This window comes from Ceratotherium simum, chromosome 1, assembly GCF_057802395.1.
Source record: "Ceratotherium simum simum isolate JZ-2026a chromosome 1, ASM5780239v1, whole genome shotgun sequence".
NCBI classification, from domain to species: domain Eukaryota; kingdom Metazoa; phylum Chordata; class Mammalia; order Perissodactyla; family Rhinocerotidae; genus Ceratotherium; species Ceratotherium simum.
In genome coordinates, this window is record NC_141900.1 from 109,315,969 (window position 1) to 109,342,535 (window position 26,567).

At 41.4% G+C, this 26,567-nt stretch overlaps 2 protein-coding genes across 5 annotated transcripts in view; both read left to right on the forward strand.

The window, feature by feature from the left end:
• Window positions 1-26,567, forward strand: part of DNAJB6 (DnaJ heat shock protein family (Hsp40) member B6) — a 79,015-nt gene that overhangs the window by 23,921 nt on the left and 28,527 nt on the right. For all 4 annotated transcript variants that reach the window (XM_087433767.1, XM_004430578.3, XM_087433780.1 and 1 more), the window contains exons 2-8: window positions 538-628; window positions 5,136-5,245; window positions 7,543-7,602; window positions 8,424-8,534; window positions 20,407-20,538; window positions 22,776-22,917; window positions 23,543-23,613. In XM_087433767.1, the coding sequence (XP_087289893.1) occupies window positions 564-628; window positions 5,136-5,245; window positions 7,543-7,602; window positions 8,424-8,534; window positions 20,407-20,538; window positions 22,776-22,917; window positions 23,543-23,613 (691 nt within the window). In that variant the 5' untranslated portion in view covers window positions 538-563. The remainder of the gene's footprint in view (window positions 1-537; window positions 629-5,135; window positions 5,246-7,542; window positions 7,603-8,423; window positions 8,535-20,406; window positions 20,539-22,775; window positions 22,918-23,542; window positions 23,614-26,567) is intronic.
• Window positions 8,546-20,400, forward strand: LOC147918347 (uncharacterized). Its single transcript, XM_087433795.1, has 3 exons — window positions 8,546-9,471; window positions 10,630-10,734; window positions 11,821-20,400. The coding sequence occupies exons 1-3, from the start codon at window positions 9,360-9,362 to the stop codon at window positions 12,147-12,149; spliced, it is 546 nt and encodes a 181-aa protein (XP_087289921.1). The 5' UTR covers window positions 8,546-9,359; the 3' UTR covers window positions 12,150-20,400.

A 26,567-nucleotide genomic window follows, 5' to 3' on the forward strand; every position in this document is an offset into this window, starting at 1 on the left:
GTCAAAGACATTTCCTTTTCCTCTCCCAGGGGACGTGTGGGAGGCTGTTGGCTAGTCCCTAGTGAGAGCTACAGGGCTGTGGAAGGTGTCTTTGTGTGGTTCCCATGTTGTGTTTGCCAGGACAGGGACACTTTGTTCATCCTGGTGGCCCCGCAGTGTTGCTCAATGCCTGGCGCAGGGATACACTGAAGGAGGGAGGTAACAGAAGCTCCCTGAGCGTGGCCCGAGTCAGGAAAACCAGATCCTCACAAAGGGCCTGTCAGCTGGTGGTCAAATGGGCACTGAGTCTCTGCCCCAGAGTCACCTGTTAGTTTTATTTAGTTTAGGCTATTATTAGGCTATTTCAGAGCTTTTTTTCTACGTCAAGAAGGGTCTTAGGATATGAGTCTCGGAATCAGTTCCCAGACAAGGCCTCAGCCAGAGGCTGAGGTGCTGAGGTGAGGCGACATACCTCCCTCCCTCTCCTGCTCTGTTCCCACCCCCATGACGAACTCAGCCTTGGCAGTCTTGTCATTGACCACGGATTTCTATTTGCAGGACTTGTTCCAACAGCCTGTTAAAACATGGTGGATTACTATGAAGTTCTAGGCGTGCAGAGACATGCCTCAGCTGAGGATATTAAAAAGGCGTAAGTAATTGTATTTCTGAAATAATAAATCTGTGCAGTTGTACACTGATAATTGGGTAGTGTAACTTGATATATTGCCTCTTAAAATGGCATTTAATGTAGTATAAGAGTCTTTGAATGCTGCAGTTTAATTTTAGCTTTAAAAAGAGCAGTTAGCAAATTAGCTTTTGCCTTCTCAGAACCTAGGCCCAGCCCATCAGTTGTCATTTGGGGATGAGAGAGAAGATCACTGGGTTTCCTCTGTTACTTTGCCTTGGTACAGTGGATTCCATTTCTGCTGGAAGTAGATCGAAAACTTAGGATGTGAAATAATCCCAAAGAACTTGGTCATTGGACTTCGAAATGGAGTTGACCTAGCACTCTTAGAGTGGTGCCATAACATCCTTGGTATGGTTGCTTGAAAATCCCCATTGTACGGCCACAGCCTGCACCATTAGAACCCATTCTGGTCCACATTGAAGTCTGTACTACTTGCACCTTTGTGACCAGGGTCCGGCCCATGTGAGGGGTCAGTCTTAGGTCATGGGTTGCTCTCAAGGTGCACTGGATCTATTTAATTCATTTGACATTAACGCATAGCAAAAAATGTCATAAAATAGATTTTATAGATTTTTAGCATAGCTAGGGAGACTAATAAGGAAACCTGGAATATTTGGAAATTAGGTTTCCTTTTGTGTTGTAAGAACCAACTTTTTTAATAATACATGATGAAGCCTATGGTGCTAGACTTAGTAGGTCTGCAGATGGAAATTAAGGATTGTTGAACCAAACAGTTCTCTTTAAAATGCTAAAAAACACAGCAGGTTGACTGCTATGTTGGGCATACCTGAAGCTGCTTGCAGAACATCCCTGTATCAAACCTTGGCCAAGAAACCGAGTTGGAGCAGCCCGTTCAGGTGAGACTAGGCAGGCCGAGGAAGGGCCTCAGAGCCATGTCACCAGTGGCCTCTGGGATTCCTCACACCTGGTCACAGTTCACAGCCAATAATAGCTTGGTGCAGTTGGAAATATTATACTGTTCTTGAATAAACATAATATGTGCACAGTACCTCTATTATCTGGTGGAAAAACATGCCTTCGTTATGCCAGACGCAATTAGAAAGTAGACTGGTTTTAGTACCTGTGGGAACATGGGTTGATCAGTATCTCCAGGATGACTTTGAAGTATGAATTTAGAAGGTGTTATCACCTTAAAAGGAACCCTGATTTTCCTATTGAGCATGCAGTTGAATAAATATTGACTTAGACAACACCAGATTTAGCCTTGTTTGTTTTTAATGAGCAAAATTGCAGCCATGGATGGTGCATATTCATAGAAAAGTCCATTTTGTGGACTCCAGGCTTTGTTCCTGTGCGACAACCAGAAAAACTTTTGTTTGAGGACTAACAGCGTGTGGCTTTCACTCCCTTCACATTTCTGCTGAGAAACCTACAGTCTCACTGTGTTTGCATCACAGGCAATCTGAGTGATTCCCTTCCCTCCATGGTGCTAACGTACTGGTGTGTAAACCAAACTGTAGTCTGAAGGTCAGCATTGAAAGACATTCGAACCCACACATCTGTGGACAGCTGATCTTCGACAAGGGAGCCAAGAACATACAATGGAGAAAGGAAAGTCTCTTCAATAAATGGTGCTGGGAAAACTGTATAGCCACATGTGAAAGAATGAAAATAGACCGTTACTTCACACCATACACAAAAATTAACTCAAAATGGGTTAAAGACTTGAATGCAAGACCTGAAACCACGAAACTCTTAGAAGGAAACAGGCAGTACGCTCTTGAACATAGGTCTTAGCAACATATTTTTAAGTAGCGTGTCTGACTGGGCAATGGAAACATTAGAAAAAAATAAACAAATGGGACTACATCAAACTAAAAAGCTTCTGCACAACAAAGGAAACCATCAACAAAATGAAAAGGCAACCTAACAATTGGGGAAGGTATTTGCAAACCATATATCTGATAAGGGGTTAATCTCCAAAATATATAAAGAACTCATACATCTCAACAACAAAAAACTAACAACCCAATTAAAAAATGGGCAAAAGACCTGAACAGACATTTCTCCAAAGAAGATATACAGATGGCCAACAGGCACATGAAAAGATGTTCAACGTCATTAACTGTCAGGGAAATGCAAATCAAAACTACAATGAGATACCACCTCACTCCCATCAGAATGGCTATAATTAACAAGACAGGAAACAACAAGTGTTGGAGACGATGTAGAGAGAAGGGAACTCGCTTACACTGCTGGTGGGAGTGCAAACTGGTGCAGCCACTATGGAAAACAGTATGGAGATTTCTCAAAAAATTAAGACTAGAACAATCCAGCTATTCCACTGCTGGGTATTTATCCAAAGAACATGAAAACATGAATGTGTAAAGATACATGCACCCCTGTGTTCATTGCAGCATCATTCACAGTAGCCACGACTTGGAAGCAACCTAAGTGTCCATCAAGGGACGAATGGATAGAGAAGATGTGGTATATATACACAGTGGCATACTACTCAGCCATAAGAAACCATGAAATTGTGACAACATGGATGGACATTGAGGGTATTATGAAATAAGTGGGAGGGAGAAGGTCAAATACCGTATGATCTCACTCATCAGTAGAAGATAAAAACAACAACGAACAGACACAGACAGACAGATTGGATGGGTGGTTACCAGATGGGAAGTGGGGAGGGAGGAGAGCGAAAGGGATGATTAGGTGCATGTGTGTGGTGATGGAATGTAATTAATTAGTCTTTGGGTGGTGAATGTGATGTAATCTATGCAGAAATAGAAGTATAATGATGTACACCTGAAGTTTATATAATATTATAAACCAATGTTACCACAGTAAAAAAGAAAAGGAAAAAAGACATTCGAGACCTCTTACATAATACACTTAGTGTATTATGCTTTGAATCTAAAAAATTTTGGTAGTCTTGCACAAGCCATATACAGTTAACTTCCTGGATTCTCACACTTTTCTTCGTTTTCACACACGTGCACTACAGCCATGCATCACTTAATGATGGGTATATGTTCTCAGAAGTGCATCATTGGGTGATTTTGTCTTTGTGTGAACGTCAAGAGTGTACTTAAGGGGAACAAAATTTGCCACCCCAAAATGTAGTTCTTTACCATGAGGATTATTTTAGGCTGAATATTTGTAAGAAAGAAAAGACTCCGTTTTTCTTGTTACCTCCTCCTCAATAGCGGAAAAGAATTCAGATGAGGAAAAAAAACCTGTCTCAGGAGGTGAGCTGTCACCTTGACATCACATGAACCAGGTGGTAGGCAGGGAGGCACCTGGAAAAGCCTGTTTGTTGAGCTTGCCTCTGTATTCTTTTTCTTTGTGGCCAAACGAACATTTGCTCCTTTTCACCTACCTGTGAATTCCTTCCTTCCCTTGGAGTCCCTGACTCCCCACCCCCAGTGTCATCGTTTGCCTGTAGCCTAGGATGGTGTTCAGGGTGAGGGGTTCTGCCATTTTGGATGGGGCGGCTGTGGCACAGCCAGGCTGTGCTGATCTTACGGCCAGCACTTACATACTTGGTCTGTTGTTCACGGAAGCATCAGCACGTGGTGCATGACTAGTGCACATCAGTTCGTTCTCTTTAGTCTTTTATGTGGTCTGTCATTTTTTATGGAGGATTTATAGCACGTGAGTTTTGGTTTGCTACTGCATGTTTAGGTCCACAGTGGTATGAGAATAAAGTACTGTTTCAGCATTGTAGATTCCAGTTTTAATCAGATTTTGATACGTTAAGCCACGTTTTTTGATTAACGTTCTGAAATTAAATTGAACCTCAGCAGCCTTACATTAATAACTTGTCAAAAGTTAAAAGGACTGTCAGGTTCTTATTCTAGTCTTAGATTTTGAGGGACACGCCTTTTCCCCCTGTACTGTCCCCCCCTCTTAAATGTATGCAGCTTATGTTTAATTAGAAGAAAGGGTGTTATTTTGTATTTAAAAAGTGTGTGATTGTTATGCTAATTGAAACCTTGGAACAGACTTGGTCATGGAATCTTTAAGTGAATCTTGAATCCACAAGAAGGGGGCTTTGTGAAAGATGCTGGGATACTTGACTGTGCTGTGGTCCGTGGCCCACCTTTCCACACTGATGCGTGAAGTAATGGGCTGGTGAGGCCACGCGGACATAAGGATGAGGACAGTCACATTGAATCTTTCCTGCTCATTTAGCAAGGCTATCTTCTGTACATACTCCGTGTACTTTCTCAGCCTTATCACCATAAGTTCACACTGTGCACACCTTGGTCCTTAAACATTGTAACATTTTTCTTTCTCTGGAGGTTGGTTTGTATTATGCTATATCTGGATTTTAGAACTTGTTTACTTCATGTTGGAGGAAAGGGAGATTTTACAATTGAAACTGATACTAATCTCACTAGTTTGCACTCTGAAGCCTTTTTTGTGCTTAATGATATTCAGAGGCTATTGGGTTTCGGACTTTGGATGTGATCAAGACCCTCTTACTCTTTTCAAGATATCGGAAACTGGCACTGAAGTGGCATCCAGATAAAAATCCTGAGAATAAAGAAGAAGCGGAGAGGAAATTTAAACAAGTAGCTGAGGCGTATGAGGTGTTATCAGATGGTGAGTAATGCTCCATGGGGGTCAGGGCCCTCGCCTCCTTATAGCAGAGTATGGATGTGGCTGGCTGAGCTTTGGGGCTCTTGGAACGAAGTTTCTTAGTTATGAAGATTTGACTCTCACGTTCCTTCCTGGCAGTTAGCTGTGAGTGCTGTGGAGCACCCTGGTTTCTCGCGAATTCTCCTGGGATGGCTGTTTTAAAGATTTTATTTATTTATTTATTTTCCCCCCAAAGCTCCAGTAGATAATTGTATGTCATAGCTGCACATCCTTCTAGTTGCTGTATGTGGGATGCAGCCTCAGCGTGGCCGGAGAAGCGGTGCGTCGGTGCACGCCTGGGATCCAAACCCGGGCCGCCAGCAGCGGAGCGCGTGCACTTAACCGCTAAGCCACGGGGCCGGCCCTGGGATGGCTATTTTAAAACAGTACTGACACCCTGGTCTGAGGACTGACAGGAGAGATCAGATCATAGGACTCTGTCTGGGTCACTGCATGGTGGTGGAGGCAGCCCCTTTTGTTGTTGGGGTAATAGCCTCTCATCTCCATTGAGTACTTTTTTTTTTTCCCCCAAGGAAGACTGGCCCTGTGCTAACATCTGTTGCCAGTCTTCCTCTTTTTATTTTTTCTCCCCAAAGCCCCAGTACATAGTTGTGTATCATAGTTGTAGCTCTTCTGTGTGGGACACCGCCTGAGCATGGCTTGATGAGCGCTGAGTAGGTCCGTGCCCAGGATCTGAACCGGTGAACCCTGGGCTGCCGAAGCAGAACGCGTGAACTTAACTGCTACGCCACCAGGCCAGCCCCTCCATTGCGTACTTAGGCATACTTTGCTAATGTATTGATTTTTACTACTGGAGAGGACTTCCTTAGTTTCAGGAAATAAGGAATTGAGCATACAGCTGAGATTTAGACTTCAAAACTTCTAGGTATGTTTTCCCACCCCAGGTCTAGAGCATAGGTATGCCATGTTATTGCAAGTCAGATCTGTTAGCCTAGCTTCATGAATTATGTGAAAGGTTAGCTCTTAGCCAGATACAGTCACTGGGTTCTTGGTGAAGGTATGGGTGCTGGGATAAGGAGAGCAGTGTGGAACTTTGTAAGAAAACTGGAAACATGCTGACACCACCTTGCCAGGAAGCAGCACTGGATGACTTGGTGTGAGTCAAGGCAGAGGTATCGAAACAGTTGGAGACTGATTCACTGCCCACAGGGAGCGTGTCCACACATGGTCAGGGTCACTCCTGAAAGACATTGTTGATTTTATCACTGCGTCGTAAATCAACAGTCGGGTTTTTGAGCTAGCCTGACAGCAAATACACGGGACCTCAGTGTCATCTTGTTTGTGCTGATCCAGCACTCCTAGATTTGTGGATTTCACGGACCAGGAACTTTAGAAAAGTCCAGGACTAAACCCAAACTTGATATTTGGCAGAAAGAGAACTTCTAAATTCCCATAAAAATGCTGTTGTCCTCTTTTTGTTGCGTGAGCGTGTATTTTTCATGTTCCCTTGCGCAACCTCCAGCCTCAGCTGGACCGTTGAGAGGCATCTTCACAGGTGCAGTTACTGTTCTTTTCAGGGCTCTGGTTCCCCAAAACTGGCTGTAATTGGTTTGCTTATTCATCCGTTTTCCTCATAACCTCTGTTATTTTACTGCATGATTTTGTAGAACATGAGATTTTGGGGGAACACACGTGATGTATCAAAAGAACCTCCGTGTTTAAACAGGGCTACATTGTAGTTCTTTTTATTCTAGAACGTAAATTGTAAGAGGACAGAGGACAGTAGCACATCATCAAGGCTGGCTGGGCTGTTGCCTTACAGGGGGGAGTGAGCCTGTAGGGCAGGGTTAGCTCTTTGTCTGGCTTTTAGTACATCTGCTTTCCACCCTCACCGAAGCCCTGTCCTGTTCTCCTTGTGCCTTGGATCTCATCCCCCATTTGGACTTGGTAGCAAGAAGGGACTTTTCTAGGTTTGGGATAATTTTGTAACTTCGTACTGTGGTTTTAATGTAGTTTGCCATGGGCTCTGTGGGCAGTTGAGGGACATAAATATTTTAATATTTATAATCACATTTTAAACTTAATAATACTTAAAAATTGTTCCCAGAGGTTTTTAAGGAGAGATTTTCCCTCTTCCCCCTCTTTGCTTTAAAGTAAGGGGGGCCTAACTCCTTAAAACTAATTGTGAAAAATTTAAAATTGTATGGTTTTTTGATTTACAATTTTGGAAATACTCTATCTATTGAATTTTGAGGGGAAAATAACTAGGTCTTTACTGACTTTTCTTTTTAAATTTATAGCTAAAAAACGGGACATCTATGACAAATATGGCAAAGAAGGATTAAATGGTGGAGGTGGAGGTATGTAAATGTGGATTTTCTCTCCTTGTGGTGATGAGTGGGGTGATCTGGAGACAAGGTCTTGAGGAGGGTTGAATCTGTTAGTTCTCGGGGACAGAGATGTCTTTCAGTAGATACAGATGCATCCTAGCAAGTGGGCTGAATTAGGGAAGAGGAAGGAGATTGATAGCATTTAAAAGGCCTATTAAAAATCTTTTGTTAGACTAGAAAGTATATGTTGGTGTACTTTTTGTAGATAAATAATTTACAACCTTAACTGTAATATCACTAAGTTTGTACCCCCAGATTGGTACCTTATGTTATGTCAGAATATCCTTAGGGTTTAAAAAACAAATTCTACTGAAAAACTAAAATAACTGCCTCTGGTGGTGAGGCCTAGATGTGTATTTTTGATAAAACGTTCCTGTAACAGCCTGCCATCCTGCAGCTTCCACAGGGGGGCATTTGGAAACTAATGCTCCAAAGCACCCATAGGCTAGTTGGATGAGTGAATGTTTATGCTTGGTTTACATGAAGTTTTGTAACAAAAAATAACAGTGGTGTGTGATGTTAATGTGCCGATATAAATTTAGAGATGGTGAGAAAGCACCAGGGTGCGCTGATGCTGTGAAACAGGACCGCTGTAGTCAGAGCATGTATATCACTCTGGGCACAGAGGGTTTCCATCAAGGCAGGACTCGTGTTTTGAATTTTAGAGCCTCCGGTTTATGAAATATTTTCTTTTTTTAGGTTTTGAGTTAAGTAATGTTCTGTAGACAAATAATTGTTTGCCTGCTAAACACAAGAGTTCGTAAACTAAAAGCCGTGCTGTGCTTGTGTAGGTGGAAGTCACTTTGACAGCCCATTTGAGTTTGGCTTCACATTCCGTAATCCAGATGAGGTCTTCAGGGAATTTTTTGGTGGAAGGGACCCGTTTTCATTCGACTTCTTCGGTAAGTTAATGTCTTGGTCATCGTTTACTTGGTGTGTCCATGACTCACATGAAGACTGACATGCCTTTCTGTGTAATTACCGGTGTTACCATTGTATCTTGTCCCTAAACTTTGTGTTTTAGCAGCATAAGACTTCTGAAACCCTTTTTCCTGCTCCCTTTTGAAGGTTTTTCTGAATTTACACCTTGCACATTAAAAATAATAAAGGTTTTAATGGATTCGTTCCCTTCACTGTGTGGCCCTAATAACCTTCCTTTGCCATCTCAGAAAGTGATAAGGACCAGGATGCTGGGGGCTCAGAAATGCTGTTTTCTTTTGAACACTGAATTCTATGTGAATTTGCCGGGTAATGTTCTGATTAAAAACACTAAGCATCCTAGTGCATACATGTTAAGAAGACATTTGATCTATAAACCTGTTTTTCTCTTTCTAATTGTGGTGTATTGTGACTGAGTTTACAATTTGTGAAAAGAAAGTTCACGGATAGAGCAAGGCAGCACCACTATTCCTCGTTGCAAGAGTAACCATGGTGTTCTAGCTGCTGTTTCGCCATAGGAGACAGGATTTTCCCATCAACTGCCCCCGTAGTCCTGATGCCCTATCCTAGGTTTTTGTGCGTCTCTCGGACTCGGGCAGTGTCGGGAATTGTTGTTTGCCGTCCGTTGTTAGAGCGTCCTCTCCACTGCTGCAACCGTCTGGTGTGCTGGGCGACTTGGGAGGTCAGGGTTCACTGCTGCCTTAGTCACTTTGTCCTTTGGCTCATTGAGGGGAAACACATCCTGTGTGGACTCCCTTCATTGCCTGGCGGAAGAGCCTGAACACCACATGCAACCCCTCAGGAGAGAAACAAGGAGAACAGTTCTCTACAGACAGCATGGGGGAAACCAGTGGACCCTGCCCAACATAGGCACGGAGAGGGAGTCCGCTACCGTGTCTGGTAGGTATTGGGCCTTTTAAACTGAACCTGCAGTCCTTCAGTTTATTTCAGTTGGGGATTCAGAGAGATTTTCCTTATTTTTTACTGTGGTATGGCCTGACTTCGTAAGAAGGTAGCTTTCCAAGGAAGGGAAGGACAGCTAGCGTATGTTAGCCTTTTCATTAACAAATGTAACAGCGAAAGCTAAGCAGGGGAATGTTCAACTTGGGATAGGGGAGAAGACTGTAGGTGGTCTTTTTTGCTTTAATTACTGCTACCATAAACATAAAAATAGATATTGGGAAGGCTCCCTATAAATACGAAATAAAATCGTATTTGTATCCTTTATTAATTGGCCTTCATGTAGGCAAGAAATCATACTGTAAGAAAAATACAAAGAAGTGAATGATCTTTTCTGTCTTAAAATTACCTTTGTGTCTCCTAGCAGCCTTTAGCAAACTCCAGATGTGTGTTTTGGGGAGCAGGGCAGTATTGGGTGAAGTGTTGTGTTTGGATAGCATGAGTCTCCTGGTGGCCAAGTGAGGAAGAATGCCTCATCTGCCACCTGGGGCTTCGGTTCTAGGGTACGCAAGGAGTTGGGGGCAGCAAAGAGGGGTAAAGCAGGCCCATTTCTCTGAGCCTGAGGCCAGGCGTCTTAAACATGCTTTATGTCTTACGTGATTTTTTTAAAGAGTAAGAGGGAAGAATCTCTTAGTGATTGAATTGTAGCCAGATTTTGTTTCCCTTGGGAAAAAAATATGACTGGCCAAGCTTCCTCATTAAAAATGATTTTCCTTGAGCAGTTCCTTCTAGAGTAAAGAAGGTGTAGAGATTATAATTAGATGTGAGTGAGCAAGTAACGTATAGTTTTTGCTTATGTACTTAGCTGTTTAAACCTACTTTCACATCTAAATTGTGAGATTTGTGTGTGTAAAGAAGTCTTTACATGCATGTATATTTCACCTAGAAGGATTACAGATTGCCATGTACGGCTCATTTTGGTGGAAATTTCCTCTATTGGACTCAGTCCAGTTTATGAGATAACTAGTCTTACTGTAATTCCAGCCTCTTGGGCCCTGTGTTTTAGATAGTGAGATGGTCACATTTTAACCATAGGCATGCCCCCTGTGTTTCCCATGACTAGTGTGGCAGTGATACTTCTTCAATCCATTCTTGTAGGTGTTCTAGGTGACTTCCATTTTCAGGCTCTAAGGATTTACACGCAGGAGAAGAAGATACTCCATGGCTACTACATGTGCGAAGTGATGGTGCAGCCTGCTGGCGGTATGTTTAGTGTAGATGTGAGTGAGTGCAGGGCTAGGGATTTCTGCTTTGGCACTGCTTTAGTTGATGTTATCAGCATCCAAATCTTGTTTCCCCAACCCTGTTAGGTACATTTATAGTAGCACATTATTTTTTAGTCTTAATTTTTCACATGACCAACTGTTTTTTTTTCTTTCCTGTTCAGGCTTCCAAAAAACTAGTTCAAAATCTGTTAAAAGACATTCTGAGCTGCACTTTGCATTTTTGAGAGTATATAATCCTGTGTCTGACTTCAGACACCCCAAATGAAAGAGGAGGAAACTCAGAGAACCAGAGAGCTGGGGGGAGGAGTTGGGGTGTGAAAGGTGTTGGACGGACTGTAAGCAGTTCTGTGCCCAAGGACTGAGCTGTGGGAACTGTCACATTGTGACAAAGAGGACTTGGGCCTGGGGTCCTGCTGATGTTGACTCCTCCGTGACACTAGATGCCGTCCCAGAAGAGATAGTAGAGGCTGATTCTAAAACCAGCACTGAATGCTGGCTCCGAAATGGAGGGGTGCAAACAAAGCTCCTGAGGCTAGCTGACTTTGTTTAAATTTTTTCCCAAATATGGCACCCACAAAAATGAGCCCTTGTCACAAAATTAATGAATAGGGATTGCATTAATTTGAATTGAGTGATATGTTCATTTGTTTATTATTATAGGATACCATTACTCAGTGAAATGATGTTCTAAGAAAAGTAATTAATATCAGTGCCTTTTGATCATTAGAGTCGTAGCAGGAAATATTGTTTGGAAGAATTGTGTGGGCATAACTTGACATTTTTACTTACTTGTATTCTCATGTTGAAAAGCCAAAACCAAACTTTAAAACCTAACATCATTTCCAGAGAACCTGCTCATTTTAGCATATTTTTCCTTCACAATCCATCACAAGCCTTGGTGAATGAAAAAATTAGTGTGGCAATAGAGAAATATTATGGCATGGAGACCCAGGGAGAGCAGGCCTTTGGAGGGAAGCATAATTCTATAGAGGAGGGTAGAAGCCTAATTGTCCTGAGCCCAAGTTAATTTTAACATAGTGAGTCGGTGATTTTGCTCCCCCAGGGTTCGAGGAGGTGGCGAGTGAGGAGTTGGAGCCTAGTGAAGAGCTAGACCAGCCCTGTCTTGAGGAGACGGTGGAAGACACCCAGAGCGAAGAGAACAGTGAGGTTTTGGATGTGATATCCAGCGAGGAACTGGATGTCTTTAGTGAAGATGAGCCGAGCGAAGGCTGTAGCCGGGGCCAGGGCGAGCTTCTGAGTGAGGAATTGGAGTTTATATCCAGTGAGGACGAGGCAAGTCTGGGGGACGCGGAGGAGCTCAGTGAGGAGTGCGAGGAGCTGCTGAGCGAGGACAGCGGGCCGGAGCTCGAGGGGCTGCTCGAGCAGCAGTAGCTGTGGAAGACCCGCCCATCTCTTTCTTGTGAGGAGGCCAGCTTAAAGTGTATCTGGAATAAAAAGTTTCTGCTACTAGTGCCTTGGTCAGAAACTCGTAGCTGTCTTGGAGATACCTGAAGAAACAAGAAGGGTGGGGACCCTGGGAGCTGCAGACCCGCTGTCTCACACGTTGTCTTTCACGTCAAAGCCAGTGCTTACAGACCCTGGAAGCAGGGTTTGGGTCTGTGGTAGTGTCCTGGGGCTGCCGTATCAGAGCTCCCCACCCCAGGGGCTGAGACAACAGAAGCTGATGTCTCCCAGTTCTGGAGGCTGCAAGTCTAGATCAGGGCCTGGGCGGGGCTGGTTCCCTGTGAGGGAGCATTTCTTCCAGGTCTCTCCAGCTTCTGGTGGCCCCAGACAGTCCTTAGCATGTAGATGTCTTCACATTGTGTCCCCTCTGTACATGTCTTTCTTTCTCTGTCCAAATTTCCCCTTTTTCTTCTCTAAGAACACTTGTGATGCTGGATTAGGGCCCACCCTGATGACCTCATCTTAACTTGATCATCTGCAAAGACCCTGTTCCCAAATAAGGTCACATTCACTGGCCCCGAGGGTTAGGGATTCAGCATCTTTTGAGCGGGACACAATTCAGCCTATAATGTTGTCTTCCTTACCGAGTTGTCTGTACAGTTTAGAAGCAGCAGATTTTGAAAGGGGAAAGAAGGAGAAACCTTGAAAGTTAGACATGCTAAGAGGAACTAGAAGTTAAAGTATAGACTGTGGTGGGAGGGGCATGGCAGTTGGGAGTAACCCCACATATGGACCTGCAACCCTGCAGCTTGTGTGGTCTCAATACAGTGCTGCACGTCTGTCACGAAGGTCCTTCATTACTGAAGGACAGAGTCTTGCACGCGCATACCTGCACACGTGTAATGTGAAAGCAGGCAAGGAATAAGACAAAGTCCACGTAAAGATGTGATGCCATAGACTGGTTTCCAGCTAAAGTAGCTAAAATAAAAACATTTTTCATGTAACTTTTAGAAGGACTACAAATACAAAGCATGTGGTCCTGGACGAGGGAGGGGAGCAGTCAGCACTGCTGCCCTGTGGCTTCTCCGCTTATTTCTCTCACGTTGGGGGATTCACTGCTCTGGTGCGCTTGTCTTGAAGAACGTGAGGTATGGTTCTATGTGTATTGGAGAGCTCTTGCTGTGGGATGTGGAGCTGGCATTTGAAAGTTGTTCATTTTCACTTGAAATTATGCTGGCAGTGAGGGGTGGGTGCTATGCTAGTGATTCTCGGCTTCTTTTCAGGTGTTTTCAGTATATGCTTAGTGACGGTGAGACATTTGTTCCTCTCACCCCTCAGCACTCCTCCCCCCAATAGGGAGAAAAAGTGGTTTCTTGAAAAGGTCCTTCTGAGAGTTGTTTTCTGGGCCCTGAGAACAGCAGTGCTGGCCACCCACGCAGCAGGCGTGCAACCGTGTAATGGGATTGTGCAGCTGTGTGTGGATCACCCTGGCAGGCGAGCCCTCTGTGTGCTGTTTGTTTTCCCCCCAGGGGAAGCCAGTACCTCGTCCCCTGTGGGTTCTCATCATGTGGGTCAGAGTTTTCCTGAGTTTGACGTAGGTTGTGCTTATCTCTTTCTCATGGAATTTTAGTCCCTGTAGTTGAGGGAGCCCCTTCCTTGCTTGGAAGTTGGAGATGTTCTGTGGCTGCAGATACAGGATGAGGGGAGTTACGCTGTGGTCGGCTTCCTAACACTAACAACTTCCATTTATGGAAGTTGAACGGGTGCAACACAGTGTGAGGGATAGTAAAGCAGATGTGAAGGCAGGAAGAGACAGGACACCCTGCAAGCTAAGGTACAGTTGTCTTCGTAGGTTCCTTCTGTGAGGAAATCATTTCCTTGGGAGGAAAGATTCTCACGGAACACCGGGCGTCTGTTGGTATCTGAAATAGGACAATTGGGATCCAGTGTGTGTATTTTGGATCTTTGACTGGATGGATTTTTGCAACTTTTAGAAAACATACAGTGTTCCACCGAGACCTAGGATGTAACTAGAGATTAGATTTGTTTTTTTCAGAGACACAAAACTTGATTACTTACAGCATATTTGATAGCATGAGCCTCACAGCTGAGGAATCCCAAGCTGAGATAGAAATCCCCAAGCCTTATCAGGGGCTGCTGGCAAACCTGTCTCACTTGCCTTTACAGTGAGATTATATCTTTTTATCCTAGTCAGGAAACAAATGTTCCTTCTGCCCCAGAGGGAGCAAGAGTCTGTATCTTCCAAAGAAGTTTGCTATATAAATATCCTTAATAAGATAGTCTTGAACAGAAGCTGTCAATGCCTTTATTCAGAGATGCACAAAAATGTGAGTGACTCATGGAGAGTTGTCTCCTAACAATATAATGTATAGTCCATTCCCACTATTCATTTTCATTCTCAGATTTCCCAGAGTGTTCACTGGGAACACATTCAGGTTGGTGCATGTATCTTTCAAAAATGTCTCTATTTTTCTTTCTCCTCCCTCGCTTCCCCCTTCTTTTCTTTTAGAGATTATATTTGTAACAAAATGATTGTATGGGAACTTGAGAAGTATATGTTCGTTTGGCAAGTATTTATTACGTGCCAGGCACCAAGCCAGGTGCTGATTCAGCAGTGGAGAAGTGTGCCCCCAAAACCCATTCTCCTGAGGGTTCCAATTTTGTGTGGTGCTATGGGTGTTTTTTTAATTTTACCCCATTTCTGTTTATTTCAGATTCCTTCCAAATAGTTTTTCTGACTTCTGAATATGTAAGAAAGAACATTTTAAAAATGTGGGTTGTAGTAAAGGAGTGTTGTAGTGTTAGTTGGTGGTGTTGGGGTCAGCTGGGTGGTCTCAGAGAAGTCTGTCTGCTCCACTCAGCCTTTGAGTTCCAAGTGTTTCCCCCCTTTCTAAGGGCTGCTGTAGAGCTTAGCTTTGAAACTATAGTAGAGTGAATATTTTCCTTTGTTTGAAATGGTCATGGTGCTTTTTAGATTGTTGTCTTTTTTGTTCCAGTTTTTCTGTGTTTCTAGGGCACTAATAGTGTGAGGCCACGGGGAAAGGAGCAGCTGGTGCCTTAAATTATTAATGCGGCCCCTCCTTGCTGGGGTCCTGTGTGTACTGCAATGGTAACTTCAGGCTGGAGGGTAAGAGTGGTGTTCTCACGGTCCTTGGTTTGCTCCTGTGCTTTCCTTTGGTGCCTGGTTAAAGCATTTCATTTGAGTTGGTTTCTCTTCGTTGTTACGTGGTTGTTATTCCGTCAGGTTCTGACGCTTGGCAAAACTTCAGAAAATGTATGGCTTTTTGTATGCATATGTGCATGTAAACATTGGTTATATGTGTTTTGTGCTCAGTGTATTCAATTCAGTGTATTTTTTGTCATAAGTTTGACAGTTACTTAGATTGGAGATTGGTATCTTGCTATTATCATGAACCCTTTAATGGATTGGGTTTAGTTTTTCCGAGAGAATGGCAGGATCTTACAAGATTTTGAAGGTATGTTTGATACAGGACACCTAGCACCCTGAGTTGAGAGAGTTAAGTCATAACGTAGACGTGCCTGTTTGAGGTCACGTTTATGTCTCAGGACACCAAGTTGTGTGAGGGTCTGAGGACTTACTTGAAGACAACTTGTAAAATGATCAAGATACATTTTTTAATTTTCCCATATCTGTCATTAGGGGTCTCCAGGGAGACAGAACCAACAGGATCTATATCTGTATATGTTTGTTTCTATCTCTGTATCTATATCTGAAGAAATTTAGTATAAAGGATTGACTCACTTGATTATGGAGACTGACGAGTTCAAAATCTGCAGAGCTGGTGTCCCAGTTTGAGTCCAAAGGGCATCAGGCTGGACGAGCCAGTGTTCCAGTTTAAAAGCCATCAAGCAGGAGAATTCTCTTTCTTGGGAAGAAGGTCAGCCTTTTGTTCTGTTCAGCCTTTCAACTGATGGGACAAGGCCCACACACATTCGGAAGGCCAGTCTGCTCTGCTCAGTCTACTGATCTAAATGTTAATCGTATCTGAAAACACCTTCAGAAACTCACTAGGAATGATGTTTGACGGATACCCGAGTACCCTGCGGTCCCTTCAAGTTGATGCATAAAATTAACCATCACAGGTCCACCTCTTGTCATGTTGGCACCCGTACTCATCATCTCCTTAACCCATACGTAATCTCCAAATAAAGACAAGAACAAGATCATCATTCTGGCTAACAGGACAACAGCTGTCCTGCATATAACCAAAAATGCACTAACGGTTTCCCCAAAAAGGAAGTGAGGTCCTTGAGTTTACTCTTTTCCTTGATTTCCCACGGTGGAGATGCCGTGATACACACTGTGTCTTTTGGTGACGTGATACGGGGGTGAGAGAGGCAAGGCGGCAAAGACATTTGCTTAGTGTTTACTAATAGGTATGCACAGACGTATTCATAGCAGGATGAGGAGGAGATACCCACCGCAGTGACAGTCCTCATTTCTCTAATGGGGCGCTTGGCCATCCGTAGCGGTATTTATGACTCCATTGCATACTTCCTTTCCCTTCAGCAGGCACCTCCGCTGGCTGTGGTCTGTACACCTGGTGAGGTGCAAGTTAGAAAGTACTCGGTAGCACATTTGGTTATGTTAACATGAGTTGTTAAAACTTCTTTCTAAAATATAAATGTATATATTCTGTTCAACCTCAAAAATAATCCATAGTGCATACTCATTGTAAGAATTGGGAAAATATAAATGAGGTGAGAGGAGGAGGGGGTCAGCCTTGGTCTTGCCACCAGTTGAAAGCCTGCTGTTAACGTTTTTTAGATGTTATAGTTATGGTGTGTACATGTATGTTCTCTCCTGCCGTTTTCTGAAGCTTAAATTCTATAACCATTTGAAAATCTGCATTTAATGTACTCTCCATTTATTTACCTCCTCCTTTACTGGAAAACTAGGTTATTTACGATTTTCACTGTAAATAATGCTTTGAACTCCCTTAGTGCAGCTAAATTATTCCCTGTCTGAGATGAGTTGATTTCCCCGAAGTAGAATTGCTGGGTTAATGGTTTTTAAAAATTGTATGTAGTTTGGGGGCTGAAGATTTTTCTGTTTTTTTGTGAGGAAGATCAGCCCTGAGCTAACATCCGTGCTAATCCTCCTCTTTTTGCTGAGGAAGACTGGCTCTGAGCTAACATCTATTGCCAGTCCTCCTCCATTTTTTTCCCAAAGCCCCAGTAGATAGTTGTATGTCATAGTTGCACATCCCTCTAGTTGCTGTATGTGGGACTCGGCCTCGGCATGGCCGGAGAAGCGGTGCGTCGGTGCGCGCCAGGGATCCGAACCTGGGCCGCCAGTAGCGGAGCGCGTGCACTTAACTGCTGAGCCACGGGGCCGGCCCGAGGGGGCTGAAGATTTTAAAAGCTCCTGGTACATACTCCCAAATTGCTTTTTGAACGGGTGAAAACCAGTAACAGCCATCGATAAGAAGCTCTTTTATAAAGATTTGTCTAATCGCACAGTTGACAACTTTTAACAACACTTCATTAGAGAGGATGACACTTAAAGAAAAAGAATGTTTTTCTTAGTGTTACCATGAGTGTTATTAAGTAAGACTTTTCATTTTCAGGGTTAACTTGTGTGACTTTAATATTGAAATTATATGTTAAAATTCAGTGAATACCTGAATTGTAGAAAGTCATGTTTAGGCTGCATAATATCAATAGAAAAATAAACAAGATAAAATATTTTTTTAAAATACAAGAAAATGTAACTGAAAAGGCTGCATAATATCAATACAAAAATAAACAAGATAAAATATTTTTTTAAAATACAAGAAAATGTAACTGAAAAGGCACTGGTCTTAACTCTCGTAACATAATTCTAAACCAGCTTTTGAAGTAGCTTCTAAAGAAGGTGATTTTATATTTACAGAAGTCTTAATTTAGCTCAGGGTATAAACATGCTAAAGCCGCTTGTTTAATAGTGGTGTCACACGGACACTGGTTTAAATTGCACTCGAAAGTCTGTGAACAACGTTTAAGGATTCTGTATGAACCTAAATAAATTATAACTAAACTAATCTTGATAGCAGCAATAAAAGGGGCATTGCAGAAGGACACAAACAGTGTGATTCACTGTAAGTAAAGTTTTAGAGTGCAGAAGAACAGCATGGTTTAGGGGTTCGTGCATGGGTAGTAAAAGTCTAAAGCTGGTCAGGTGAATTCTTTTTAATGGTTATTTCTTAGGGGAGAATGAGAGAATTATTGTACAGTGAGTTTAAACTGTGTTTGTAACATTTCTTTTTCTTAACCTGGGTGATCTAAACAAGAGTGTTAATTACCCGCCATTTTGTGGATCTGATGTATAAAATTTGAATGGTGTGGCAGGTGTGTAGGCCATGGTAATAAGGTAAAAAGTCACTAAATAGAATGCTTGGATTTTATTTGAATAGGATGAAGTCTGGAGAAATTCACAAAGTGTTATTAGCTTTAGACAGTTTATGATTAACTTTTTCCTATTCATACTTCTGAATATTGTAATAATGGGTCTGTAAGCCCTGTGGACAAGGTAGCTTATAAATGAGTTTCTTAAAATTATTTTTGAAAGGGTAGCGTTTACTGTGGAATGTGGGAACTAAGTTGCAAAATCAGTAAAATTTGGGGCTTAACTTCTTGCTAACAGCAGCAGTTCTCACCCCTTACCCTCTGTGACTTACATTCTCCCTTGGGGGCCGATGGAGCGAGTCTCTGCATTGGGATTACATGTGTTGCTTCCTCCACCTCTAGCACTTTCTCTTTTCTAGATCTTCTAACAAGCCTCAGTGACCAGTTTTCCTAAATGTTTCCTTCTTCAGGCCCATTTTCCTGTGCTTAGCATTAGATAAAGCTCTCTTTAAGAGGCCAAGTTTATGCCTCCTCTCTTTCCCTGCCCCCATTCGGAGCTTTTCTTAAGCCACCTCAGCCTTGCCTAGCCATTCATTGTTCTTTGGGGGTCCTGTGGGTAACACATGCACTTGTCTTTGTGGATGTCCTTTGAGATCACTGCCCTAGTTAACCTTGAGGCACTACATTTCTCAGGTCACCTTTGTTTATAAACTTGAATTGCACCGTGAATCTCACTGTCTGCTTGGTTTCACTGCTTGTTATGTGTTAATTTGTGTTTACTCTTATCATTTTCTTTTATATCACTACTCAAATGTATTGACCCCCTTTTTTGCCTCGCATCTTAAAAATACACCATACTAATTCTGTAGTTTTTGTGTTGTGGGTTGCTTTTCTCTTTCCTCTGCATGCATTTCTATCTTACCATCTGTCAGGATTCCTTGTTTTTATTTCTCGCAGAATCCCCATTCCCCTGTCCCCCTCAAATATAGCATTGATTAATTTCATAGAACCTCAGTAAAATTTTTAAAAAGTTTGTATAATTCATATGTTTTCAGTAAGTGCTTATTAATTGATAATCAAAAAATTCTAAACTGTCAAGGCTAATCTTATTTCCATTTTCAGGAGAGCATTTTGGTTATCTCTAGTAGCAAGATGATGTCTATTTGTGTTAGTAATTTTCTGTTAAAATTATATTTTACAATTAATATTCTGCCAATTAACGTTTATTCAGATTTGACTTGGACTCATCTTTTCTAAACTTTTTTTGAGACATCAAGCTTAAAGAAAAGTAAAAGAATTCTTAAATCACTTGTGGCCCAGAATCACCAGCTGTTAAATTTTGCCTCACGTGGTATAACATTCTCTCTGTCTATGTGTTACAAATAAATGTTAGAATAATCCATTTTTGTTTTTATTTCTCAATTACATTGGAGAAGGCAACCCGGACTCCATGGACTACAACCACCTAAGTGTGAAACCATCATAACCATTCAGATGGTGGCAGCAGGGAGATTGTCTAACAGAACTTTAAATAAAATGCTCTATTAGAACTGCTCTCTGTCCAAGTTGGAAACGCACATTAATGACCCTGAGTTTTGTATTTGTATGTACAGTGTTTTTTGTCAACAGTCTGGTTATTTATTCCCTAATGTATTCTAGCTTTAGTTGAATTAAACAAGTAAGTAAAACTGCTGCTTAGATGGACTATCCTTTGCTCTGTAGATAAGCTCTGGTATTATAACGTCTTGGTGAGAAGTTTTGTTCCTGATGGAGTAATATGTTATAAGGCGTTAACCCATTTTGCTTTATTGCAGCTTTCCTGTGAAAAAAATAAACATGAATAAAGATGTTACAAAACGCATTTCTTTGTTTTTAGAAGACCCATTTGAGGACTTTTTTGGTAGTAGAAGGGGCCCCCGAGGAAGCAGGAACCGAGGCACAGGGTCATTTTTCTCTGCCTTCAGTGGATTTCCACCTTTTGGAGGAGGATTTTCTTCTTTTGATACAGGTATTAAATGCTTAGATTTAATCTCTGATACCTGAACAGAAATGAGTGCTGATAAATAGAACAGTCTTTCAATTAGAGCAGTTTGGAATGTGTGTATTCCTTTTGGTAGAGCAGCTGTGTAGGTTTGCCAGTATTTTTTATGTGTGCAAATTTGTGCTTAGTAACCTACATTTTTTTCTGATCTTCCCAAGAATGTTATACTCAAAAATCCCCTTCTCATCTTACTATTAGAGGCCAACGTTTAATGAAATTCCTGATTAAAGGAGTAATGTGTTTTTGGGTAAATAGGAAATAACTCACTTAGACAATCTCACTAAATGGTTTTTTAATCTAAGCTCCTTAGCAGTTAAAAAACACACACAAACAAGTAGTATCCTAGGAGAGTTCCAGTTGATGGGATCAGAGGTGGAGCTTTACACGGGCCCATGATCTGTGTGTGGCCATGGCCACAGAGTCCACTAGTGAAGTGTGATGTCTTGTGATTGCACTGCCATACACGGTGTTATGGTTAACTCGTGATGTGCACATGGCAGGATGTAAGTGTGTTTTACCGGGAGAATTAGAATATTATCTTTTCTGTGAAGCTCATCTTATCAGAGAAACTGTTGTTTTTTCTTATTTTCTCATTTTTACTTTAAAGACTTGGCAGTAAGAATTGCAGTGCTTGTTACTGCACATACAGGCTGCCCTGCTAATACAGCTCAGAGTGTTCTTCCCTTCAAATACTGGGCTAGGAACATCTAGGTCAATCGACTGGTTGGATTCTAATACAAAGGGCAGTTTTAGATGTACTTTTCTCCAGCAAATCCTCTCATTAGATTCTGTGTAATATACTAAAAGTTAGGGGAGAGTAAAAGCAAGCTGGTTAAAAATATCAACAAAACTACTTCATTTAAGAAATGTGTGGCTGACATGTGAGGTAGGTGTGTGGCTCCAGGCTCGCTCTAGACCTATGCTGTCCTGTATGGTAGCCACCAGCTACCTGGAGCTGTTGAGCACTGGAGATGTGGCCAGTCCACATTGAGGTGTGTTCTGAGTGTGACATATACACTGGATTTCATAGACTGAATATGAAAGACAATGTAAAATATCTAAAATTTTTTATGTTGCATATTGAAATGATATCTTAGATATTCTGGATTAAATAAAATATGTTAAGATTAATTTTATAAATTTCTTTTTATTTTCTAATGGGGCCATAGAAAATTTAAAATGATATATTTGGCTCACATTCTATTTATTTTGGACCTCGCTGGTTCTAGGCAATATTAGAGCCTAGATGATTGAGTCATTTTTAGAGAGTATGGAGTATTTGTTTTTTTTATAATTTTATTTATTTATTTTCCCCCAAAGCCCCAGTAGATAGTTGTATGTCATAGTTGCACATCCTTCTAGTTGCTGTATGTGGGACGCGGCCTCAGCATGGCCGGAGAAGCGGTGCGTCGGTGCACACCCGGGATCCGAACCCAGGATCCGAACCCCGGGCCGCCAGCAGCGGAGTGCGAGCACTTAACCGCTAAGCCACGGGGCTGGCCCCTGGAGTATTCGTTTTAATGTGAATGTTTTGGAAGTGAGACAAGCGCTTTTAATAACCAGTTCTTAATATCAAAGTGTGACTTGTGGAAATCAGGGTGTTTTAATGTCCGTAGTGTGATTGCCATGTAATTTAGAATGCTGCCTGTAGTTTAGAGCAAATTTGTAGTATTCATTCTAAAATTATTTTAGCTTTTTAAAAATTCAGATTTTTATCCCCTGTGGTCACATTGCAAGGAGAAGGTAAGCATTAGTTGGGTTTGACATTCTGTGGTGGTGCAGTTGCTCTGCAAGATTAAGATGCCTGTTGCCATCCCACTCCCTCCGTGATGCATGGTGCCAAGTTGATCACCCACGAATAGGTGAAATGCCAGTGAGGTCCAACAACACGCTCTGTGTGTGTGGAGGGAGGATATGACTTGAACGAGGGCGCTGGTTCTTCCTTCTAGAAGTTCCTGGAATACATGTCCACGGGTTCAGAGGAGAGTGTGGCTCTCCCCCTTCCCCGTGGTTCTGTGGTGCTGCTGCGTAGGCATTGCTCTCCAGTGTTTTTGATCCATTTCTGTATGGTCTTTCAGTTACTCATTGGTTACACAGTTATATCAGATGTCTACTACGAAATTTTGAAACTCAGCAATTTTTTGCATTAAATGAATACTGGACATATTAGTCTCTAATCTTCTTCCTTTCCTATTTTCCTACAGGATTTACTTCCTTTAGTTCCCTAGGTCACGGGGGCCTCACTTCCTTCTCTTCCACGGCGTTTGGTGGTAGTGGGATGGGCAACTTCAAATCCATATCAACTTCTACTAAAACAGTTAATGGCAGGAAAATCACTACAAAGAGGTACCGTGGTCTTCTATATTTCATATTTTTAATAAGCAGGATAATGTTTCATTGGTGCCACGTTTCCTTTGCACACCCCCAGAGTGTGAAGTACAGGTTGTATGTTACATCTGGCACTATGAGAATTTTTACTTCATCTCCGAATTAGACCATTTCCTTTTAAACTTATGCTTAGTGTTATATGTTAGAAGTAATCTTTATTTAGAGTCATCTTTAATGTGTAATAATATGTAATAAGTTTTGCTAGAACTGTTAGAACGGTGAAATGGAAAATCGTTAACAGTAAAACCTTTCTCATTTTGATTAATAGCATCTGTGCGTGCATTTAGTGTTCAGCTTTATAGTATTGGAGACAAAACTTCCATCTGTTAGAATAAATCTTTTTAAGAAAGATTTATCATCAATAGGTTGGCTTCAGCTGTTTTTCAGCCTCAAAATTAGTGATTTCACATATGGCAGTTATGTCCTTTAAAATATGCATATATGTTCACATACATATTATATGTATAATGGATATGTATTACATATACATCTGTATACATAGGTGAATATGTATATATATATATATATACACACATATGTTTACTTTAAAAAAAAAGGTTTTTAAATGCTTTTTATTCTCCAGAATTGTCGAGAATGGTCAAGAAAGAGTAGAAGTTGAAGAAGACGGCCAGTTAAAGTCTCTAACGATAAATGGTAAGGAGCAGCTGCTGCGCTTGGATAACAAGTAATTCAACGCACGCATGTAACAAACAGAAATGTTAACATAACAAGCACCATTTGAGGATTAACAGGAACATTTTTTTGAAGATTTCAAACGAACTCGACTTTCACTATAACTGTACCTAATCTAAAGTATTTATACACAGCTCATCGGAGCCCTAATTGTCATAGACTTTTGAGTTTATTGTTGGGACCACATAATAGGACCATTTTTTTTGTCTTTAAAATTGTTGTAAATCTCTGTATGCACTTTGCTTTTTTATTAAACGTAATCCAAGGTGGCCGTGACTCTTTCGTACACTAACACCAGCACGGACCTGCTTTTCCATTGTGTTTGAAACGTGAGCCAAGTAGTGTCAGCCTGCTGTGAAGTTAACATTACCAGGATGAATCTTGCGCAAAAATAATTTCATTTTTTTCAGTATTTAGTAGTGAAAGATATTAATGCATTAATAGTAATACATTTCTGGTTTAATATAAATTGAGGATGTTTTCTAGTTGTGCATGAATGCTGGCAACTTAGTAAGTTTTGACAATTGTTTAAATATGTAATGTTAAGCTTAGGTTTAAAAAAGTAAAGCTGGTAAACTGGGTCTTTGTCATTTGCTTAAAAAAAAAAAAAGAAAATAAATTCGAATGTGTTTGGTGCATTCTTTCCTGAGTGGGACCTGTAGCCTTCTTGTGTCTGTGTATGATTTTGTGCCTGGGCTTCTAGTGTCACTTCATTACTGTTTCGTTCTCTTTGTTAAGGTGGATGCTGAACTTAAGTTACATGTATTCGTTTTCTTCGCTGTGTTTGGAGAATATGGGAAAATTTTCCTATTCATGTTAAATAATTGTAAGCAATTTATTAAACATTTTAACATGGTAACATTTCTACGGGGAGGGAATGAACAGCTATATGATTTTTCATTCTTCGAAGTATTCTAGTTTTCTAGGTTATGTTTGACGCCAGCTCATTTAAAGACATTATGCATGGTAAAGTCACGGAATGATATAGACTAGGGCCAAAATAAAGGCATTTCTTTTGTTTTTCGATCTGTAAAATCTGTCACGATCACCGTTGATAACTAAAATTGCAGCCAGAGGAATATTAAACTAAACTTTGATTGCATTGAAACTACCCACTTGTTTTTGTTTTGGCAATAAGCAGTGTGAAGATTGCTGGAAGGATGGGCGGGTACTAAGGATTATTTCCTGACAGCGCAGGCTTAGGTGGAAAACGTTGGGAAATTGCTTATGGTGCTATACAGTCTTGAAAGAATCTAATGTATTATTACTGAAAACAAGTAAAAGGTAGTTTTTACAATCTCATAGACGCTATTAAAAAAGCATTGCAAAATTTAATGTAAGTATTCAAAAATGACAAGTGAATAAGGAAAACAATGAAAGGTACTTTAAATGTGCTCTCTTAGCTCTCAGTGCCTTTGGATGAGGGACATATGTAGGCATGTCACATGTTGGAAAACAGGGCTGTAATTGTAAAATCTAGTTTCACAAACAATTTTAGTTCCAGAAAGCCTACTTTTGTTTATGTTATTAGGATAGATGGTTTCTCTGTTTCTAAGTGAGAAACTCAAGTAAATACCTGGGACTTCTTAAGAGTTTTCTGTTTTTCATTAATGAGGGGGATATGAACCATTTGATAAGGCAGGCTTGGTGGTCCCCAGGGATGCCAGGTGGATGAAGAGAAGTCGTGTCTGTCCCATAAGTGTTAGAGGTTCCCAGGAGGCATTCCACCATAACCTTTGTTTTACACTTGTGAACATAACTGGGATGGTCATCTTTAATGCAACTGCAGCTGTAAACAGTTGACTCAGATTCATGTTACAGGTAAAAGACGTTTGACTGCTAAGGAATCTTCTTGGTGAATTTTTTTTGTAGGGAGTATCACAGTCAAATGTTCGTCATTTGTATCTGAGAAAACTACCTTTGTTCTGCACTTCTACTGATAGGCGTGTTAATTTTATTAAGTTATTAATAGGGTTAGAGAAGTTATCTGTTGCTGTCAGATCTTACCTTGTTCCTTGGGTTTTGAAAGCAATCAAGTTCATTGAGTCTGGAACAGTGAGTCCAGTGTTCTGTGACAGCAGCTGTGAACAGTTAACGCTGTTTCCAGCATTGGTAGCGTCACTCACAGGGCATGACTTGGAAGAATAGCGTTTAGTTTACATTACAGGTTCTGGTCATTTGTTAGTCCCTACAGTTTCTGCGTTTAAATCTTTCTCTGGTCTTGAATGCCTTTGAAAACAGGAAATCCAAATGCTCACCCCAAACTGCTTGTGTCTGGTATGCACAGTCCATGCAAGGACTGCCCCTCCCACCTTGGTCACATGCTCTCTTTTCTGTTTGGTTTGTGTCGGTATCCTAGTTTGGGGGGGATCTTAACAGTCATTAACAATGGGAGATCTTCTGTTTTAATTCCCCAAAGCAGAGTATTGAGGGGCTATCAGTCTGTTCTGTTAGCTCATCTCTGCTCTCTTCCTCTTCCCTGTGGTTTTCCCCTCAGGTGGTTAGACTGAGTTCAGTGATGGATTAGGCCTCATGTTCCTGTCCTTTACAGGTTCCAAAGGTTCCGGGTTTGATTTTGGAAACTTTCTTTGTAATACACACGATATCAGTGGTCACATAAATGGCGATTCATCTCCCTCTTTGAAGTTCTTTAAAGGACAGATGTTAGAAGTTTGTAGGGTTAGTTAACTTTAGAATTTACTGAAGTCACTCTTAAAAACCCGTGTACCTAGTCTGCTGAAGTCATTCCTTATAGAATGAATGGTAAAGCTCGAGGGACACCATTTGTGGGACATCTTTCCAGTCAGTCATTTCTGTTCATTATCTACTAAAGCTTTAAAATTCTGCTCAGTTACCTCACTAGCTGTTAATACCCTCTTTAGGGACTGCTCTTGTTTTTTTTTTAAGTTGTCATA

What these genes read in the sequence shown, in the direction of transcription:
- LOC147918347 (XM_087433795.1), top strand. Translation starts at nt 9,360, where the DNA reads ATGCAACCCCTCAGGAGAGAAACAAGGAGAACAGTTCTCTACAGACAG. An exon ending in GGAGTCCGCTACCGTGTCTG is followed by an intron (nt 9,472 to 10,629) that starts GTAGGTATTGGG and finishes CCATTCTTGTAG; the next exon opens with GTGTTCTAGGTGACTTCCAT. An exon ending in GATGGTGCAGCCTGCTGGCG is followed by an intron (nt 10,735 to 11,820) that starts GTATGTTTAGTG and finishes TTGCTCCCCCAG; the next exon opens with GGTTCGAGGAGGTGGCGAGT.